The following is a 22,500-nucleotide window of genomic DNA, read 5'->3' as shown; positions in this document are numbered from 1 at the left end:
AGACTTGTGAATATATGATAAAGTGAACATAACATTCTAAGTATGCTGTGATACGCATGGTCAGCTATTAAAAGTAAGCCTCGCATGGCAATATGGTCCTACACCTGGAATTTTTTTTTTCTATCCATGAGGAAATTCAGAAACTATCACGAAACGTGACTTTCCAAAAGTAGGCTTACCATCCGTATGCTTGTGGCAACAACTATATTTTAAAAACTCTTATTTCCCCATTTTTTTTCATTTACTTAATTTTCTTTTCTTTTAGTATTCGCCAATGAAACAGCATCTTGCAATTTATGGAAGGATGTGACGTAGTTCCAAAGGGAAATCGCTATATAGATCTCTTTGATAGTTATTGCATTGAATATAATTGCCTTTTCTTTTGTTCAAGCATTACATAATGGGTGGTAGTATGGTTATACACATATATACACGAACGCACAAACATGGGTTTTCATTCAGTCATTCAAATATTACAATGGAGATAATGCTGTGAGATAAGGGGATGATACCATTATTGATTGAATGAAGTCTGTTCTTTTTAAGTCACAAGAACGAATTAAAATGAGCTTTTGAAGTAAATAATAGTGATGGAGGTCACTTTATGAAGTATACATTACCAAATTGAATGGGATATGTAAGTATAAATTTATTAATAATTCTGGTAAAACATGAACCTCTAATAGATTTAGTTATGCAGTGAAATATTACATTTGCTTAATATGTCTTTGATTTTTTCTGATAGGCATGATGGATCAGTATTCGAAGAATACTTTTGTGTACAACTTTGATTCTATTGAAGTAAGTATAAGGTTTAAACACACACACACATACACATACACATACATATGTGTATATATATATATATATATATATATATATATATATATATATATATATATATATATATATATATATATATATATATATATATATATATATATATATGCGTCTGTATAACAGGGTATGTGTGTTTATGTATGTTTGTATATATGTGTAAGACATTAAATAGATCGAAATATTTTGTCCAACAAATTAAGATGTGAGTCAGTGGCCAAGCCCATACAGGAATAAAATACTCAAAACTTGGTAAAATGAAAGAAAATAAAAGAAAATACTTCCTCATGCCTGACAGATAACCATAAACCTTATATTAGTATCTCTGTATGTCAGTTTTTCTTGAATTAAAGAAAAAAGCAGACCGGATGTCTTTTTCAAAGTTAAATATGTACCCAATAATCACTCGTAGAATTTGAAATGGGTTTTATAAATTTTAAGATACATTATCAATGTAAATAAATGTGTGGCAAAGCCAGTGTGCTTAATCTATTTACAATCATACCTCAATTTGTGTTAGGGTTGAACTTTCTCAACAATAATTTGCACCATGCATTAATTTCAGATAGATCTTAACCAAGGGATTTGGCGTCCTCAGGTATAGAGTAAGTAGTCAGAACTGATGAAAATAGAGTAGCATCATCTGCATACTGTAAGACTATTTTTAGGACTTGCGTATATAGCATGTAAAATATTGGGTCTAGAACACTACCCAGAGGATCGTCAGACCCTACATTACTAAAGTCAGCATAGCGCCCATCAACAATTACCATGAGTTTACATTACTCCCTTGAACAAATAATGTTTATTTTTGTCTATTCCATATAAAGATTAAATGTATGTAACTGTTTAATAAACATTCTGGGGGGTGGTATATTTCGCATTAAACTTTTTACTCTCCTTCCCAGATTTTCTTTTAAAGCACATCCAAGAAGTTTATGCTTATAATTTCTCTAACTTGGTTAGTATTTTTTTTTCAATCATAGACACTTGTCGAGCATTAATATAATAACTAATATCAAGGTCTATAATGATTTTTTCTTATATCATTGACATATAGTTTTTGTATTCAAAATCAGTGTCGCTTTTTATGCTTAAGAAAAGTTATTTCTAATATTCTATTCTGATTTGTTTTTAGGGAAGAGGAAAGACGAGAAGAAGTGCTCTGATTTCTTGTGTTTTGGCAACATGTCTGATAGTCACAGGATCGGCAACAATGCTCTATGAGATCAGTATTGTTTGGGGTTTCCTGCTTATTCTTATTGGAGGTATGACTGTTGAGTATAAATCAGGTGTATCTCATTAACTCTGGAATTTGGGGGTCCAGAATTACCTTCTCTCAAAGGATTCCAAAGTTACGTCACCTAAGAATTCTCATTTAAAACGGTTTCTTAAATTACTTAGTTATTTCATGATTATAGTCTTCCTAGAAATCTATCCTACATATTTCACTGTTGTTATTAACTGTGTACTATGAAGTAACATTTTCTTAGGTTATTCAACTAAGAACTTTATCTATATAATAAGTTTATAGTCATGGTATCATTCTCCTTGTAAATTGGTATTTTTTTATTTCTTTCAGTCATCGAGATTATAGTTGCCCTCATCCTGTGTTTTAACCCGTGCTCTGATCTCGATGACTTACCTCTGATGTCAAATAGCGTCCTAACTACAGTTCCAGAGACCCACGAAGATGATCATCAACCACAAAAGTCCAGCTAGTTTATGCTGAATGAACGCAAACTATCCTCAACTTGTTTATTATTGAGATTGTCTTGAGGTAATGAAATACATGAAAGTCACCTGTTAAGAAATACCATGTTTTATAACAAAAAGAAAATCATGAGTTAACAATAGAGAAAATTATGACAGAGAATTTTATCATTAGAAATATATTATGATATGTTGAACTTAATTGTAGGCTCTGGAATCCTTATATTAAAGTGAACGCTTTTCGGTTTACTATTTAGATGCTTGTCAATATGCTCTTATGCAAGGTGTTAAATACATATCAATAAATGAGAAAAATAAGCTTTTGTTTTACTCAACCAAAGTAAACCTCCCCAATAACTTCTATCCCCACCTTTTTCAGCACTTGGTCTCTGGGTATTGCTGCAGAGTTTATTTGCCCCTTGCTTTAATTTCAAACTTCCATACTGAGGAATTCCAATTACACCTTACACATACATTCGATTGAACATTGATATATGCAACAGCCTCTTCATTTAAAATGTATCTCTATAATTATTATTATTTTTAATAATTCATAGCAAAACAATCCTAACAATTGTTTTACCAATCAATGTTTCAAAAATGCGATCAAATTATTTTTCGTCGGCGAATATAGCTAATTTTAATTGGTAGATACAAAACCAGACCTGTAGTCTTTATATTTGACTTAATAGATATGAAACCAGACATTTGTCCTTAGATTCTGCTTAACAGATAAGAAATAAGACTTTCAGTGAGTATTCAATAGGCTGTCTTGTTACAAAGCCAAACCTTTAGTCACTAGATTTGACTTGCAGATACGAAACCAGACCTTCAGTTCTCAGACTTTTAGTCATTATATTTGACTTGGAAGGAACGAGTTTAGACCCTTAGTCCTTGGATTTAACTTCACAAATGGTAAGAAATTATACATTTGGTTTTAATATTTGATTTAACAGTTACAAAAACAGACGTTTCGTCATTAAAAATGACATAGTAGATACTATACCAGACCTTTAGTAATTAGATCTGACTTGAAAGATACGAAAACCTGCCTAAAGTCATTAGATTTGACTTGAAAGACACGAGAACTGGCCTTTAATCCTTAGACTGGCTTAACGGCTACGAAAATTTCCCTTTATTCCTTGAATTTATCTAGACAAATAAATAGCTAGATCTTGGCTAATTAGATTTGATTTGAGATACGAAAACAGACCTTTCGTCCTTAGATTTGACTTGGCCTTTGCTAAACCAGATTTTTAGTCAATCCGTAGATTTCCTTTGAAACATAAAAAAAACAGAACTTTCGTCCTTAGATTTGTCCTGACGGACACAGGAACAGATCTTGAGTCAGTCTTCAAATTTGACTCGGTACAAACGAAGTTGGACCTTCAGTCCTTAGATTTGATTCGGCAGATACGAAACTAGATCTTTAGCCAGTCTTCTTCACTCAAGTGTTTAACGACTGCACTGTAATACTTGAGTGGCCTCTTTCCTCCTTGTAATGGTAGAAGATACTGTTTTGCTATGGTAAGCCGTTCCCCTACTCCAAAATCAAACCATGTTCTCTAGTCTTAGGTAATGTCATAGCCTCTGTACCATGGTCTTCAACTGTTTTGGGTTAGAGTTCTCTTGTTTGAGGGTACACTCGGGCACACTATTCTATCTTATTTCCCTTCCCCTTGTTTTGTTAAAGTTTTTAAATCTTATATAGCATATATTTATTATAATATGGTTACTGTTTTGTAGAAATTTCATTTTCCCTTGTTTCCTTTCTTCACTGGGCTATTTTTACTTGTTGAAACCCCTAGGCTTATAGCATCCTGCTTTTCCAACTGGGGTTGTAGCTTAATAATAATAATAATAATAATAATAATAATAATAATAATAATAATAATAATATGAAGCCCGATTTTAGTCAGTCCTTAAATTTGACTAGACAGATGCAAAAACCGACTTTAAGTCTTAGTTTTATCTTAATTCATACGTAAACAGAGTTTTAATCCTTAGATATGACTTAATAGATACGAAACAGACCTTTAGTCCTTATATGTGGTCTGCCAGATACGAAAAATTACCTTTAGTCGTTAGATTTGACTCGCGTTTAGTCCATAGAGTTAACCTAAAAAACGAAAAAAGATAATTATTATTAATTAAACAACTTTATTATTATTTGGAAATATATGAATGATTTAATAGGTATCTCTTTATGTAGGTTTACTGATCAACTTTCCTATGTCCTCATTTATTAGTCGTGTAATTTACAATATTCCAGATATACTTACTCTTAAACAATCTTCACCGGTATATGGGATCTTCTTATCAAGAGTCTCATGTTGCAATAGCTGAGCTGGCTACTCAATTAATTATTCAAAACATCGTGCCAGATATCTTGCTTCAAAAGTATCAGTCGATAACAACACATATGACCACTATTGAATCAGATCGACTTTTGTAAATGAATGGTTCCCAATGGTAATGAGATATTACAGGATTTAATAAACTCTTAATTATGTTTTTTTCAGAAAAATCATTTTATTAATAAAATTACATACCATAAGTTTTGATAATATCTATTCACAATTTTAAAGGCAATTCGGATTAGATTTTGTGTTACGAGACCTTAAAAAACAATGGACAAGTTGACATAATCATTAACAACAACATTCAACTCATAATGCATATGGTAAGTCCATGTATATGATGAATACGGTTTTTTTTCTATAGTATATGTGCGAAGATAGACGTCAAATCCTATCATTTTATTCAAGAGCTCATTTACCTTCATGTAAGCGTATGTTATCCACCTGTTTCAGATATGAGTATTCAAGCTAAATTAATATTCTTGATTATCATACTCCATATCTTAAATTTTTATCTTAAAAGTTTTTTCTTCCTCTGTATCATCATATTACCCTATCTATGGTTGTGGTGACCTATATGGTAACGTCCCTGACTGGTGATCGTCACGCTGTGGTTTAAGATCCGCTCCAACTCGTTAGTAACTTTGGTCGCTGCAACCTCATCATTCTTGTGAGCTAAGAATGGGGGTGGTGTTTGAGGAGTCTATATATCTATCCACTGAGTTATCTGCAGACATTTTCTGGACCTCTTCTTGATCCTAGCTTTGGTGGGAAGGGTGCTTGGGCGCTGAGTATATGTATTTATGATCAAGTATATGTATTTATGATCAGTGTCTAGGCCATTGTCCCGCTTGGTAGGGCAATGTCACTGTCCCTTGTCTCTGCCATTAATGAGTGGCCATTAATCCCTTTATTACTTGATTCTAAGAGTAGAATATGAAAGATAATGATATTTCTCCTGTGTCGTCTAATGTATTGCAATATTCGTGAACTGTATGACAATATTAGAGACTTTACAGCTGCCTGCAGATAATATGATATTTCATCTTACTCAGAATATGCCGTTTCTCGAAAGAGACACTAATGATCTCCTTATTCCAAAGTGTAAATAAAAAATAGTTTTGTTGCAAGGATACCATTCCAAGAGCCAGAGGCATGACGGTCTATATTAGTGCTGAGTACCCTGCTCATCATAAGCCCCACTATGAATGTGGATGTGATGAGATTCGGGTAATAAAAGTTTGTGGTAAGCATAACAACTTTCATTTGTTCCATCTATTGGAACCCAGACCTGCATGATTTTATTTTCTTATTGTCTTATTACCGTCATGGCAAAGATACAAGAAGATGATATAGAGATTCATTTTATACTTGTTGAGATATCTTTCGTTAAAATTCTTGATGGTTGGAAAATCACGTTTTACTGTGATTATTTTTTTCTTATGAGTGAACTTTAGAGGTGAAAGTGACAAGAAAATAGTGATGTGTAACAATGGAGTTGAATGTGGTATATATTGATGAATATATCGGTGAGAAGAAAAGTGACTAAATAAGTGATGGTAATTGGGTTGAAGAAAATATTGGTAAATTAAAAAGTTCAATTAAGACGGAAGGGAGTAAAATTATGATTGTAGTTGTATGTAAACAGGTGAGTAGAATAAAACAGTGATAAATGTATTTCAGAATAACTCGGGGGCTGAACTTACAGACCTAAAGCCATACAAAGTGTTCACGAATATGTCTAATTACTGAGTTAAATAAACTTTATAGCATAGGGTTTTGTGGGTATGTGAGAATATGAATGATGAATGAAAAAAAAATGTTAGGATAAGGATGAAAGAAGTATAGTAAAGGAAAATACATAAAAGAAGAGAGGGTCTTATGTAAATATACAGGAGAGTGATGGTGATGATAAACAACGAGCTTGAAATTTCTGCATAGAATATAAATAGACGCTTCTAAGAGTATAAGATGAAGTTTTATATGGAAGTGATTCTTTCAAGGTCCTGGAAGAATATAATTCCTTATACAATCTCCAACATTCCATTATTTCCTCTTACTCACGATTTTTTTCGAGGAATTATTGTTCCTCATGATATGGACCTCTTAGGAACATAACAACGACCATATTATTAAATGTTTCAAGTAATATTACCTATGATGTGAAAACTGTAACGGGAGAAAGACACAGATCCAGTGTAATATCTCGGCAACTAAATATCAAATTTCAGCGTGTACTTCAAGTGACACGAGTTGCATAGAAAATTATCTCTGTAAAACAACATAAAAGGTCAAGGGTTGAGGCATTGCTTGTTTTGTTACATTAAAATGTTTAGGATTAAATATTGTGACGATGTGTATATTATTTTTTGAATTCCATTTTTCAGTAGATGATGAATGATTACTAAGAATCTTTATTACTGCATGAAAAAAGTCCGGCACTCATATATATATATATATATATATATATATATATATATATATATATATATATATATATATATATATATATATATATATATATATATATGTGTGTGTGTCTGTCTGTCTGTCTGTGTGTGTATGTGTATGTAAGTATATGTGTGTGCTCTATTTCTTGCCAAGTTTGATATAGCAAAGTCTCTTCGATGATGGAAATGACATCTGAAATACTTTTTATGAGAGAAGTGACGTGTCACATTTTTTTGGATTCTCGATATCTTTAACATGAAGCAATAGACAAAAGTACAGAGGAGTCATCTATGGTGAACAAGGTAGTCAGGGAATTGAGCTATCCCTTCGAGTCCACCAGTCTGGATAGTGTTTGATTTCAAAACCCACGAGGATGTATCCTTAATGAAGTGCTGCACCATATTGCAGGAAAATAATTGTTGGTTGAAGACAATCTTGTACTAACCGTGTGTCACAGGATCATACATAGTTCATTTTGTGTATATATTATTCTTGTATCTTAACTCTTCCCTCGCACTAAAAATAAACTGAATAAACATGCTTGTTCTTCTCACCGTTAATGGTGTCGGTTTTTAACATAAAATTTCCTGTTGCATTGAGCTTTTGTATATAAAGGAGAGTGTTCTATAATAAACTCACTCAATTGCTTTCATCCTGTCTTTGAGTCACAACTTTCTCTCGACCCGTCACATTGGTGACCCCGGAAGTTGACTTGCTCCTCCGGCCTTCCACCCTCCTCGCCCCTCCGTCGTTGGTACTATGGCGGACTCTACAGAAGTTAATGCAGCGGCTCCCCCATTGAAACTTTCGTGATTCTCAAGCAGAGAGGCGTTAGCTTGGTTTCAGCGTGCAGAAGTCCAGTTTCGCATCAAGGTTTCGACTCGCTCAACCACCAAAGCAGATTATGTTCTCGCAGAGATACCTGAGGACACCTTCCCGGAAATATGCGACTGGCTTTGTGAACAAGGAGACATCGCAATAGCGTACGACGCACTGAAAACATGCCTTCTGCAGCAGTACTCGCCATCGCCAGCCGCCCGTATAGCAAAGCTTTTCTCAGCTCTCGCAACAACCGTTGGGGGACCAAAGGGCTTCCCTAGCCTTCAGGGAAAAGACCAGTATCGCTCACCTGCAACCTGCCGCAGATGGCTTTCCTTGTGAGGTGAACCTACTTCGTGCCCTTTGGATCCACCGTTTACCCGGACCTATACACGCTGCCATACCCGATGTCGATAGTTTACCCATAAAGGACAGCAACTTCAAGACCTCCATGAACGCCTCCTACCTTGACGAAGAGGACGCCTAATCAACGTCAACCGAAGATGACGTGAATGCCATAGTACATAGATGCCAACCCCTTGACATGCCGAAGCAGTGACAAAGCCACCCACCACCCACCACTAGCACGCGCCCCAACTAACAACTTTTACAGCTATTTACTACCTCCCATCTGCCGCAGTTTTGCTACTACCACTTCAGATTTGGGGCAACCTCGAAGAAATATGCCAGGGATTGTCAGTGACCAAAAAACGTGTAAGTAGGCCATCGCTCGTGGTGGTGGCCTCCCGTGTTTCTAATCTTTTCTTTTTACATAATGCAGGAACGGGCGTGCGATTTTTGGTAGACACTGGTGCTTGTTGTTCTCTTTTGCCAAGGGCACTCTTCAGGACACGACGTAGCTGCCAACGGATCTGCGATACCCTCCTACGGTTACGAGAACCTCACATTATCGTTTGGTAACGGTAAATCTAATTGGAAGTTTCTCGTTGCTGATGTCACATTGCCAATCCTCAGTGCGGATATCCTCTCTCATTTCCACCTTCTGGTCAATGTTGCCCACGACGATTGGTCAACGCAGGCTCATACTTGTCGACACCTCTTCAACCCGCCCCCTCCAACCTCGCTCTCCACATCAGCGCACCCACGGATGCCTACGGCCACCTCCTCACGTCGTACACGGACGTTTTCCGTCCAGAACTTCGCCAAATGCCCACGGCTCCTGCCAAGCATGGTATTTATCACCATATCAAGACAACGGGACCCCCTGTCTTTGCAAAATTCAGATGTCTGGCACCGGAACGATTGGTAGCCGCCAAACAGACGTTCGCCAAAATGGAGGAAACGAGCCTTTGCCAGAAGGCCTCCAGCTCATAGTCGTCACACTTACACATCGTTCTGAAGAAAAACGGCTCTCTCCATCCATGCGGGGATTACAGGCACATGAACATGTCAACAGAACCAGATCACTACCCCCTCCCAAACATTGCCGACTTGACTTCCTATTTGCACAAAGCGAAGGTTTTCTCTGCACTCGACCTACTGAAGGGGTATTATCAGGTGCCTATGAACCCAGATGACATCCCCAAGACCGCTATCACCACTCCGTCTGGTACATACACCTTCAATTACTCCTGTTTTGGCCTTCGTAATGCTGGGGCTACGTTTCAACGTCTCATGGATGGCATCTTATGGGACCTCCCCTTTTGTGTATGTTATGTGGACGACATACTTGTGTTCTACTCCTCAAAAGAGGAACACCTGCGTCAACTACACATTGTGCTCGACTGCCTGCAACAAAATGGTCTTTTAGTCCGGTACGAAAAGTGTACCTTTAGCTCCAACGAAGTGTCGTTCTTAGGGCACCGCATCACTCCTGAAGGAGTCCATCCCCTCTCTGAGAAGGAAGCAGCCGTTAAGGACTTCCCAACGCCCTCGACCGTCAAAGCTCTGCAGGAATTCTTGGGCATGATCAACTATTATCACCGTTTTCTGCCAGCCATTGCCGCCACTCTTGCTCCCCTATACGCCTCACTCAACGACAAGCCAAAGGACCTGAAATGGGGTTCCCCTTCAAGAAGCGGCCCTCTGTAATGCAATGAAGGCTCTATCAACCACTGGGGCTCTCAATTTTCCGATCCCACATGCCCCTCTCCTTCTCTCCACCGATGCCAGCGACATCGCTATTGGTGCAGTACTCGAGCAGGTGGTCAACAGCTCGCCCCGCCCATTGGCTTTCTTCAGCAGAAAACTATCCCAGGCAGAATCGGGTTATTCTACCTTCGATCGCGAATTGCTGGTGGTGCACTTGGCTGTCTGTCGCTTTCGCCATTTCTTGGAAGGTACGCCCTTCGTCATTCACACACACCACACGCCGACATCTCTCTGCCGTGGCTGAATACAGTTGCACCTTTCGATAGGTCCCTAGGAATATGAATCCCATTGCCGATGCCCTGTCAAAAAACACAATGGCTGCCGTTCAACTGGGATTGGATTACAATGCCTTAACTGAAGCCCAACGACAGGATCCAGAGTATTAAGCATGTAGGACATCCTGCACGTCCCTCCGTTGGGAAGACTTTCCCCTTGAAGACTCCAACACCATCCTCCTCTGTGACGTCAGTACTGGTAGACCGCAACCTTGGATTCCTGCTCCCATGCACCGGCAGGTGTTTGATTTCATTCACGGCCATTCACATCCCTCGTGCCATTCTACTTCACAAACCGCTGAAGACGAAGTTCATTTGGCATGGCATTTCTAATGATGCTAAGGATTGGGTTCGCACCTGTACTTCTTGCCAAACTTCCAAAGTATATCGACACACGGATTCAGGAGTGGGCACCTTTCCTTAACTTCAGCATCGTTTCGCACACGTTCACGTTGACGTTGTAGGCCCCCTACCCACACCACAAGGACAACGTTACATGTTTACCGTCATCGACCGCTCCACTCGTTGGCCTGAAGCCATTCCCATGGAAACTGCAACATCCGCCTCATGTACATCTGCCTTACTCTCAGGATGGATTACAAGATTTGGTATCCCAGAGCATATTACTACTGACAAGGGTACCACTTTCACCTCTCAATTGTGGACATCATTAGCGAATCTCCTGGGCATCAATCTACATCAGACAACGGTCTACAACCCCCCTGCCAATGGAATGGTTGAACGTTTTCATTGCACCCTCAAAGCAGCTTTGATGTCCCGCTGCAAGGATTCCAATTGGTTTACTCAGCTTCCCTGGGTCCTCCTAGGACTAAGGACCATTCTTTAAGATGCCCTCGATGTCTCGGCTGCTGAAATGGTGTATGGCGACCCGTTGGTCGTCCCTGCCGAATTTTTTCCTTCTACAACCTCCTCCAACGCTCTCCAGCGCATACGTCACGTTGTGGGAAAATTTACTCCATGCCGCCAGACTTACAAGCCCCAGCAAAGCATCACATACTGACAGACTTGCACTCTGCAACGCACGTCTTCCTGTGTAACGACACTAGCAAGCAACCGCTAACGCCGCCTTACACGGGCCCTTTCCTTGTGATCGGACGCAGTCTGAAAGCATTCCTACTAAAGAAGACTGGGTCTCCATTGATCGTCTGAAACCTACTTATCTCCTGCCAGATGACCCACCTACAGTTTGCCTCTTGAGATCGGGGCGTCCTATTAACATGTACAGTATATCATTTTTAGGGGGGGGAAACCATATACCAACCGTGTGTCATATGATCGTACATAGTTCATTTTGTGTATATATCATGATTGTATCTTCGCTCCTCCCTCGCACTAAAAAGAACCTGAATAAACATGCCTGTTTTTCTCACTGTTAATGGTGTCGGTTTTGAACATGAAATTTCCTGTTGCATTGAGCTTTTATATAAAAAGGAGAGTGTTCTATAATAAACTCACTCAGTTGCTTTCATCCTGTCTTTGAGTCACAATCTTTTCTCGGCCCATCAAAATCTAATTGTGGGGTTGTATGTTCAGTCGAAAGATCCAGGTAAACATCTTTAGTATTTCATGTGTAGTCGGAGAAAAATAGATAAGTGATTCTATTGCACATAACACATTATGCATTCACCTCTGCATTATGTCGATGAAGTTTCCTAGTCATAAGGTGTTTTCTGATCCATAGATTCTCGTTGCCCCTTCACTAAAAAAATCATCTCAGGAACATAAACATCCTCAAAACAACATTCAAACATGTTAACTGTAAACTCTTTTCGTTTTGGTTTAAGATTTAGTTTGAATGCATGAATAATTTAAGGCCTAGTAAGTACATAGTCAAAAAAAACTTTTTTTTAGATATCAGAGCACTGTTGAATGTGGTAGCTCTAAATATCTGGCAACAATACACATTTACTTTGCAAGATAATGATCAAAGACCTGTCTTAAATGGTCAGATGTTGTTTATCACACTGTCGGACTTTGTCCCTGTGCCAGACACGAATGGACGGACGTGACGATAGATCTTCATCTTTCATACATGGATCTTTAGATTAGCTGTCGGCGAATACGATATTGATTCAATAAACCATGAGACGCACTGTGCCTTTTCTTGAGTTGTAATGATATTTAGGCATTCATTTAATGGTACCTCGTATATCAATAGGGTACCAAAAATGCAAAATTGATATGTGATTATTTCTTTTTTAGAATTGCTAAGTACAAAATGCAAGTGTAATTAAGAAATATCTTATAAATTTTCAGCAATATTATAAAATAATGGCTCTCAGCCGCTTACCTGAAAAACATATTGTAATTTGTATTTTATTATCTATTACACTATTCCAGCTTTTGTTGCCGAAATCTTGATGGATGTAATGAAGAAGTCATTGTACTTTTCTACATTATTTGCGGTAGGTATATAATGTGTTTGTTGCTTAAGTTACGTTTGAGACACCTCAATGACCTTCTGACTTTGACTGGGTCATATAAACACATAAATGATGCGAAATTGATAAAGGAATATCTATACAAAAGACTTTAATCTTATATGCGATATGAAATAGTATGAATTATATTCTATCTTTTAGGTATTTTATTTAGGATTTACCACTTTATAGCATATGCCTCGATATTCATGATTAAATTCAAACATGCTCAGACAATGAAATAATGTCATAATGATGTTCATGCATCATAATTATGTTATATTACTTTGCACAAATACATAACTGTCCCCTCCCCCTTTACGAGACATAGGACTAAATATTACAAATCTATTCTCTCAGGAAGCTTTACCCGGTTTATCCTATTAGGAAGTAGCCCAACTTCACCCAAGGGAGTTATCCAGGGATCTCTGGCAAAGAATGCATATAAATTTTGCAGGTCCTTATTTAGGCTATTTATTTCTTATAGTAATGGACTCGTATAGTAAATGGCCACAAAGTAATTCAAATACAGAATATAACTGCATACGCAAATATGAAAGCATTAATGTCAATATTTGCAACACGGTTTTCCAAAAAGAATTATATTGGATAATGTTCCATAGTTCACATATTTTTTATGAATTTTCATCCTTGAGAAGCTATTGAAATACTTGTCTAAAATCCAACTTTGAAAATACAGCACATCCTGACATAGTTGCAAAATGTCTTTAGGATTTGGCAATGGATGATGAGCTACCTGGAGGTGACAATTTAATGTTACATTTTAATCTCCACATAATCTAACCTGAAAATTTTTACCTCAGAATAGGAACTAGTGGTGTGGCCCAATTTGAATATGTAAACATTTTTCTTTAACCTTCCCTTTCTAATGTCTCAATTTATGTTTCAACTGCAGTTTCCAATGCCTATGGTACTGTTCTTGGGGCAAAATTCTAGGAGCACTATTTGGCTTCAACACTATTGCCTTTGCGTTGTTTACTGACCCTACTTAGTCTTCAAATACCTGCAATTCTCTTGTGTACTTATGGCCTTTAAGATACTGTAACCAATCTAAGCCAAGTAAATTAATGTCTTGTCCTTTACCTTTAACTATTATTAAATGGCATTTTTTTTAACTTATGTTCTTCATACTTTACTTCTACAATCGAAGCCCTTATTACCTGAATATCAAAGCTATTATAACCTTTCAAAACTCTATTTTTACCCTCTATGATCAAATTAAGAATGGTATTTGCTATTTTCTATTACATATTTGATACATTAGCTGCTGTGTCAACTTAAATTACAACTGGTTTACCATTTATGATAACTTCCACCATGATATTTTTCTTTGCATTTTTGCTTACATGATTTATACGAACGGTAAAATCAAGTTCTGACCTACCCTGATTATCATGTTAGATTCTGCATTTTCCTCTTAGCTTATACACAATTCAACAGCAGTATTTTTTTTTTTTTTTTTTTTTTTTTTGGCATATTGTTTGGGAAACATACAAACATTTGTAAATGGGCCATTTGTCTACAATCTTTTTCTCTGCATACTGTTTAGTAAACCTACAAATAAATGTAATGTGGCCAATCTTTCTATAATTCAGGGAAGTTTGTCCCATAGCAGGATATTTCTTCAAGCATATATGACTCGTTTTAGAACTCTCCGTTCTCTTGCTTTTAGAACTATCTACTATGTTGCTGGCCCAGCTTGATCTTTTTAAGGCTTTACCTATAATAAATACCTCACCTAGTTTTAAATCTTCATCTTGCATTTCTTTTTTTTAGCTCCTTTGATGTACAATGGGCAATAACTTGATCTATGATAAGATTTTCTAACTCCAGAAATTCACATGAGGCAGCTAAATTTTTAAGTCTAAAGAACCCTCTCTTGTGTCATCTGTCATCAATGGCTGAAACAGTACATGAGCTTCTCTACATACATTAGGCAGTATCAATGCATCCTTCTGTGCATTGCTAATACTATCTAATGCTTCCATATAAATTCTAAAATCATCAATCTACTATTGCCATCATGTTACAACATAATTTGGATCTACATTTTGAATCACCCATTACGTTCTTTGCACAGTACCATTAGGAATTCCAACCTTAAATAAGTTAGACTACTGAACTCTGAAGTCAACTTCTTAAACTAAGAAAGATTAATGCAAATTTTCCCCATTTTTTGGTTATTTAGTGTATGTTTTTTTCTCTTATGCACATCTTATAACCCAGTGGTAATGATTTAATGTACAAGAATGTTTACTGGTAAAAGTGATAAAACCTTTACTACTGTCCTAGAAAAATAGGACAAGACGATTCCACTAATTTTTGGGGGTCTTGGGATAAGAAGTTGCTATTGTTAGACCTCCTCTTACATTGAGCTTGAGCTTGAGATCTTCTCTTTGCATCCTGTAGTCACCGGTGATAAGTTTTCATCCATTTTCTATAAGACTGTCTCTCAGCCGCTTACCTGCAAAACATTTTGTAATTAGTATTACATTATTCATTTTATTGTTCCCTCCTTTGTAACTGAAATCTTGGTGGCTATAATAAAGATTTTGTTATGCTTTTCTCCGTTTATTTGCAATAGCAACATAAGGTTCTTGTCACTTAAGGACGCCTCTATGACTCTAACTTTGACTAGCGTCATGTCAACACATAAACGAAATAAACTAGACTAATAAGTATTGTTACAAAAGATTCCAATCTCATATGCAATACAAATTGAGGGAAAATATGTACTATCTTTGAGGTATTTGATATAAGATTCAATACTCTATAAAACACGCTACAACGCTTATGATTAAAGTTAAACGCGTTAAGACCGTGACAAAATAAATAATGTTGCAATGATGATCATGTAGTGTTATTTTGTTACACACACACACACACACATACACAAACACAAAAATACACACACACACACATACACAAACACAAACACACACACACACACATACACAAACACAAACACACATATACACACACACACACACACACACATATATATATATATATATATATATATATATATATATATATATATATATATATATATATATATATATGTATATATATATATTACACACACACACACACACACACACACACACACACACATATATATATATATATATATATATATATATATATATATATATATATATATATATATATATATATATATATATATATATATATATATATATATATATATATAAATATATATATATATATATATATATATATATATATATATATATATATATATATATATATATATCAAGTAGAATAATATTTTTCTAAAACTTACATATACGAACTGTATTCCTATATCATAGAGATGAAATAATTATATCATTACTGATGCCATTTAAAAGAAAAATATCTATTTTTCTTACATGACTTCGGATTTTGGACAACATGAAACCTCTGTATAGGATTATAACTTTTCATAGGAAAATATATTAATGTATTATAAAAATAAATTCGTGTTTCTTGATAAAATTCCATACATAAAAAAATAAATTTCTATGACCAGAAACAAAATAGATACTAATTATCTTTTTCTACAAATAGCAGTCCATGTCGGGGTTCACTGGATATTGCAGAAGAGTATTACGATTGATAATGACGCAACGAAGGCAGAGTTAAACTTTCTTTGTTGCCAAGTCGGTCAGGAAAAGCGTACAGGTGATGATAACTGTAAACTTGTCTCGAGATAACTGGCACCATAGAGAACCGAGCGTGGTGCAGAAGTATAGGTACCAGGTTCGTTGGCCCTCCATGCTCTGTGAAAGCAGCATCCTCCCCCAGCCCCCTGAGAGTAGGCCCCTCCACTCTCCACCAACATTGTAGATACCACCAGCTCAACTCCTCACAGCTCAACTTAGCAGCTGAGAAGTGCTGTTAACGTGTAGTGGTGGAACGTTCTTGTTCTCTCTTCGTTTTCTGTAGTGTATTCATCAGCGAATGGGGTTCTTTTCAATTTGATAATTAGTGAAGGTAAAGAGTTCTGAAGAGAAAATGCTGGCTTGAATTATTGCTTAGTAACAGAAGGAAAATATATAGAACTTATGAAGCTTGCAGAAAACACCTAACCAGTTGTGCACTGCCAGCCGTTTTCTCTAATACATGACAGGCTTAAAGGTCAGACATACATTGGCAAAAGGCTTCGAAGTTCAGTGGTAAAAACATTCAGCTTACTTTCACTTTTGATGAAAATCAAAGATAATAATACAATTAAAATCGAGAAATCTTGACAGTGAAACCATGATAGCATGACGTCGGAGGAACATTTAGAAAACAACATGGACATTACGTCATCTTTTTGTCTCTGAAAAATAAATCAAAATGCATGAATACCGTAAGTATTATTTGCCTTACTCATAAAAAAGTCGCTTAACTATCTAAATAGATTCAATGCAAAGTATTCAACTTAGAATTTTCATTCTCATTGTAATCAAGGCTTTCCGGGATTTCCTATTTTTTTTTTTTCCTACGTTGCTTCACACACGTCACCAAGACTTTTCAGTCCCGTGATGACTGAAGTTATGCGGTTATCCTGTTTCATTCCTTTGTTTTACTCTAGTTATTTGGCCTTGTATTCATTATATATATATATATATATATATATATATATATATATATATATATATATATATATATATATATATATATATATATATATATATATATATATATATATATATATATATATGCAGTATATATATATATATATATATATATATATATATATATATATATATATATATATATATATATATATATATGCAGTGTATATATATATATATATATATATATATATATATATATATATATATATATATATATATATATATATACACTGCATATATATATATATATATATATATATATATATATATATATATATATATATATATACATATATATATATAAATACACTGCATATATATATATATATATATATATATATATATATATATATATATATATATATATATGCAGTGTATATATATATATATATATATATATATATATATATATATATATATATATATATATATATATATGCAGTATATATATATATATATATATATATATATATATATATATATATATATATATATATATATATATATATATATATATATATATATATATATATATATATGGTACGAAACCAAAGGTATAGGATATTCTAACAGCGTGTAAGAAGAGGAAATGGACATGACTTTATGTTATTAAAATATCAGATAATAGATGTACATGAGGAATAACAGAATGGGACCCTAGAGATTGCAAAAGAAGCAGGCGAAGGAAGAGAGACAAAGGATTGACGGAATAAGAATATTTGCGGGTATACACTGACATAGAGAAGAAGTATGGTGGAAGAGGATGTCTTTGATAGAAGTAATTGGAGCAGGCGCATCAGGCAACCGACCCCTTAATGTATGGATAACGATGGGGGAGAAGAAGAGCGACATAGAAAGACCATGAACAGACGTTAGCTGAGTAACATGTTAAACGCCTTTTTCCATCAGTGAGATAGCAACGGCTGATGATGATGATGATGATGATGATGATGATATATATATATATATATATATATATATATATATATATATATATATATATATATATATATATATATATACATATATATATATATATATATATATATATATATATATATATATATATATATATATATATATATATATATATATATATATATATATATGCGTGTGTGTGTGTGATATCTATTTGTGTGTGTGTATACTGCCGTTGATACTTTGTGTTACACGTGACTTGCTGTCGCTATTTTGTAAGGAGCACACTTTCTACTTCCGAAGTTAGTATCTACTCATTATGTCTCACCCTCGGTAATTTTCTTTGCTTCTGTTCCCAGTTATTATATTATAAACTCACTCTCTCTCCCTCTCTCTCTCTCTCTCTCTCTCTCTCTCTCTCTCTCTCTCTCTCTCTCTCTCTCTCAAAGGTACAGCCTTCCAGGTTGTTGGCAAGTGTCCATGAGTAATATTGTAAAGAACTGAGTCCTCTTTCTTGACTCCAATAGACGGTGGTGACGGTGTATAGGGTTTTCAAATAGTGTGCTGCAGGACAAGAGCAATTCGAGACCTTAAAACGTGAGTCAAGCGATGTACCCTTGACACCCGGTATACAGTAGCTGTAGCTGGAGTACCTATATGTTTTATATAGGTACTCAAGCTATAGCTATACCGCACCATCAGCGAAGAACCCCTAATGGTTTGCTTGGTATGTTTGAAATAGACAAGAAACAGATGAAATAAACAAATGTGAGAAAAATACATAAAATATTTGTGTGGGCATATCATTACTCGGCATGTCGTGGGTAATAAAACCTGATAATGACTTTGTATCGTTATACTGTGAATGACAATATCCCTTCTTATCATAAATTTAACTAAAACATAAACTTAACACGGGAAGGCTCTACGATTTTTTTTTTTTTTTTTTTTTTTTTTTTGTGCCTAATAACCAAAAATGATGATAACAAGTTAGCCTTCTCCATTAAAATTTATTGCAATTATAAATATTGCACATTCCTTTTACATGGCATTTTTAATTTAATCTAAAACCTGGTATCATGATAGGACAGACTTACGATCTAATATCTTCGAAGATAAGCCTTAGTGATTATACTTGCTAATACCAGAATATTATCTTTAGTAATACGCTACATAGAGAAGTTCAAAATAAATCATTTATATTCATTATTAAAATTAATTTGGTTCAGTCTTCAGAGGGATTAGTAACTTATGTCATTATTCATTTTAAATCATTTGCGGCTTTCAATAAACATTATCTACAAAAAAAGATAAAATCTCTAAATTCAGCACTTTCCTTTGTATAAATCTTCAGCCAACATTAGACTACCTACTCCATAATGTAATAGTTGGACATAATACAATGCAATGTATAACTTTATAGGCAAATAGGTATGTAAATAACTGAATAATAGAATGAATATACAAGTATGTAATTATGTCATTGGATAAGAATAGATAGACAATCTTGTCGCTGATTATGCAGAACTAAATTACTTATTCCCATGTAGCACAGAATGAATCATTCTCATTAAACGTCTGGATATAAATGCACAAAAACATAACCCTCAGTTATGTTAGCATCTTAAGCATATTTTAACTCTCTCTCTCTCTCTCTCTCTCTCTCTCTCTCTCTCTCTCTCTCTCTCTCTCTCTCTCTCTGTATAATTATGGTAACGCTCTCAGTTGCCAATCGGAGTGGCTCTTGTTTGACTCTCGCTCTGAACGAAAATAGACAAATGGACACGTTTCATACAAATCCATTTTATTATGTTTATCCAGAATGCCAGAAAAGTGCCGTTTGTTTGTCGACCTTTGGGTGTCACAGGTAAGCTGAAGAGAGGAATAGAAATGAAAAGAGAATGAAACTAGACCTGTGTGTTTAGTTACCTTAGATAAACACCATGCCATTATAATGGGTGTTCCTTGAAGTAATATTCACATGAACTTACTGAAACAATTCATAATATATCTATAGTATTTCCTCTTGTATATAGTAATTTGTTCGTTTATGAGTCATAATATTGAAAACTGCCCATTATAATGGGTGTTTCTTGAAGTAGTATTCACATGAACTTACTGAAACAATTCATAATATATTTATAGTATTTCCTCTTGTATATAATAATCTGTTCGTTTATGAGTCATAATATTGAAAACTGGCCTCAGTATAATTTTTTTTTCTTTGCTTAGACATTCTCCCCATACGAAGTCTGATAAGGGATATTAGACAGTGTAAAGTTTTCAATGATAGCATATACGAACGATGAGTATGGGAGAGTTATTTGTTTTCTGTTATGCAAGAAACCCTTGTCTAGGAAGAAATAGTTTAAAAACTAGGATAATGATTTACTATTTTAATTAAAGTAATGATGTATCAAGTGATCATGTTTAGAATAAAACCTAACATTTACGAGGTATTCATATACATGCATATCCATATGCTGAATACCTTATCTGCACTGATTTGTCGGTGGATGTATATATTTTCATTTTATTCCAAAGATCATGTCCACAATTTCCGTTTCTTCTTGAGACTGTCCGACTCAGAATGTGATATTTTATGTTTCTCTGTGGAAAGAATAATCTTACAATATTCTAACAATTTCTGTGACCTTTACTTCGTTATCTTTATACAAATTCCCCCTCTTCTTCTTCTTCATTTTCTTAACATGTAAAGACAGTTCCAGAGTATTTGTATGTCATCCGTTTTTTTTTTTTTTTTATTTTGACAAGGTGGTGCATTTCTCCTACATCAAATACACCTTCAGTAAACTTCATTTGAAATAAGATTGTTGAACTTTCAGCAAACCTGAATCCTAGTTAGTATTTTCAAAATTGTACATACACATACACACACACACACACACACATACACACACACATATATGTATGTATATATATATACATATATATATATATATATATATATATATATATATATATATATATATATATATATATATATATATATATATATATATATGTATGTATATATATATATATATATATATATATATATATATATATATATATATATATATATATTATATATCTATATATATATATATATATATATATATATATATATATATATATATATATATATATATATTTATATATATATACATATATATATATACGTATGTATACATATATTTATATATATATATATATATATATATATATATATATATATATATATATATATATATATATATATATGTGTGTGTGTGTGTGTGTGTGTGTGTGTGTGTGTGTGTGTGTGTGTGTCTGTGTGTGTGTGTGTGTGACTACAATGATTAAACTGCAGATGCCTGCGAACGTTTTATGTCACTGAAATATATTATGAAGAAGAAAGATATTAAAACTCTAAGATCCTATAAAATTAAAAACAAAGTTCGTGTGGACACACATAACATATAATTTCGTATCAAAAGACAAAGAAAGTATTTCCAAAGGACAACACTTAAACATCTATATAGCATATTATGACAGAGAATATTCCGTAAGATTTTCCTAATTTTCTCTTGACACTTGCCTGGAAGGTGTGAGATACAATTTGTCAGGGGTGTCCCCCCACCCAAGAGGAGGGGTTTTCTCAGGTTAGGGCATACATATTACAGTTGGTAGACTAAATTTTCCCTGATATATAGGGTTTAAGTTCATTACATTATTTAAGAGAGAGAGAGAGAGAGAGAGAGAGAGAGAGAGAGAGAGAGGAGAGAGAGAGAGAGAGAGAGAGAGAGAGAGAGAGAGAGAGGCAGTCTGAAGCTCTCCGACACATGTTAAAGGGTAAAGGATAAGAGCTATCACTGAATTTCCTTTCAAAACCATGCCAATAAATCTAATAGGATTGTTTTTACATCATTATGCATTAAAC

The 22,500-nt window shown here is 34.6% G+C and overlaps 2 protein-coding genes across 5 annotated transcripts in view; both read left to right on the top strand.

The window, feature by feature from the left end:
* The window catches only part of LOC137652027 (uncharacterized), a 3,509-nt gene extending 831 nt beyond the window's left edge, over positions 1–2,678 (top strand). Inside the window, exons 1-3 of one of the 2 annotated variants that reach the window (XM_068385249.1) lie at positions 746–801; positions 1,976–2,105; positions 2,420–2,678. In XM_068385249.1, coding sequence (XP_068241350.1) covers positions 748–801; positions 1,976–2,105; positions 2,420–2,559 — 324 coding nt within the window. In that variant the 5' untranslated portion in view covers positions 746–747 and the 3' untranslated portion in view covers positions 2,560–2,678. Of the gene's footprint in view, positions 1–745; positions 802–1,975; positions 2,106–2,419 lie in introns of those variants that run through there. The other variant, XM_068385250.1, reaches the window with a different exon arrangement.
* Positions 2,679–16,874: 14,196 nt separating this feature from the next.
* Positions 16,875–22,500, top strand: part of LOC137652026 (uncharacterized) — a 16,545-nt gene continuing 10,919 nt past the window's right edge. Inside the window, exon 1 of one of the 3 annotated variants that reach the window (XM_068385247.1) lies at positions 16,875–17,389. In XM_068385247.1, coding sequence (XP_068241348.1) covers positions 17,381–17,389 — 9 coding nt within the window. In that variant the 5' untranslated portion in view covers positions 16,875–17,380. The remainder of the gene's footprint in view (positions 17,390–22,500) is intronic. The other 2 variants (XM_068385246.1, XM_068385248.1) reach the window with 2 other exon arrangements.

This window comes from Palaemon carinicauda, chromosome 13 (genome assembly GCF_036898095.1).
Source record: "Palaemon carinicauda isolate YSFRI2023 chromosome 13, ASM3689809v2, whole genome shotgun sequence".
Classification (NCBI taxonomy): domain Eukaryota; kingdom Metazoa; phylum Arthropoda; class Malacostraca; order Decapoda; family Palaemonidae; genus Palaemon; species Palaemon carinicauda.
This window is presented reverse-complemented; position numbering and strand designations above follow the sequence as displayed.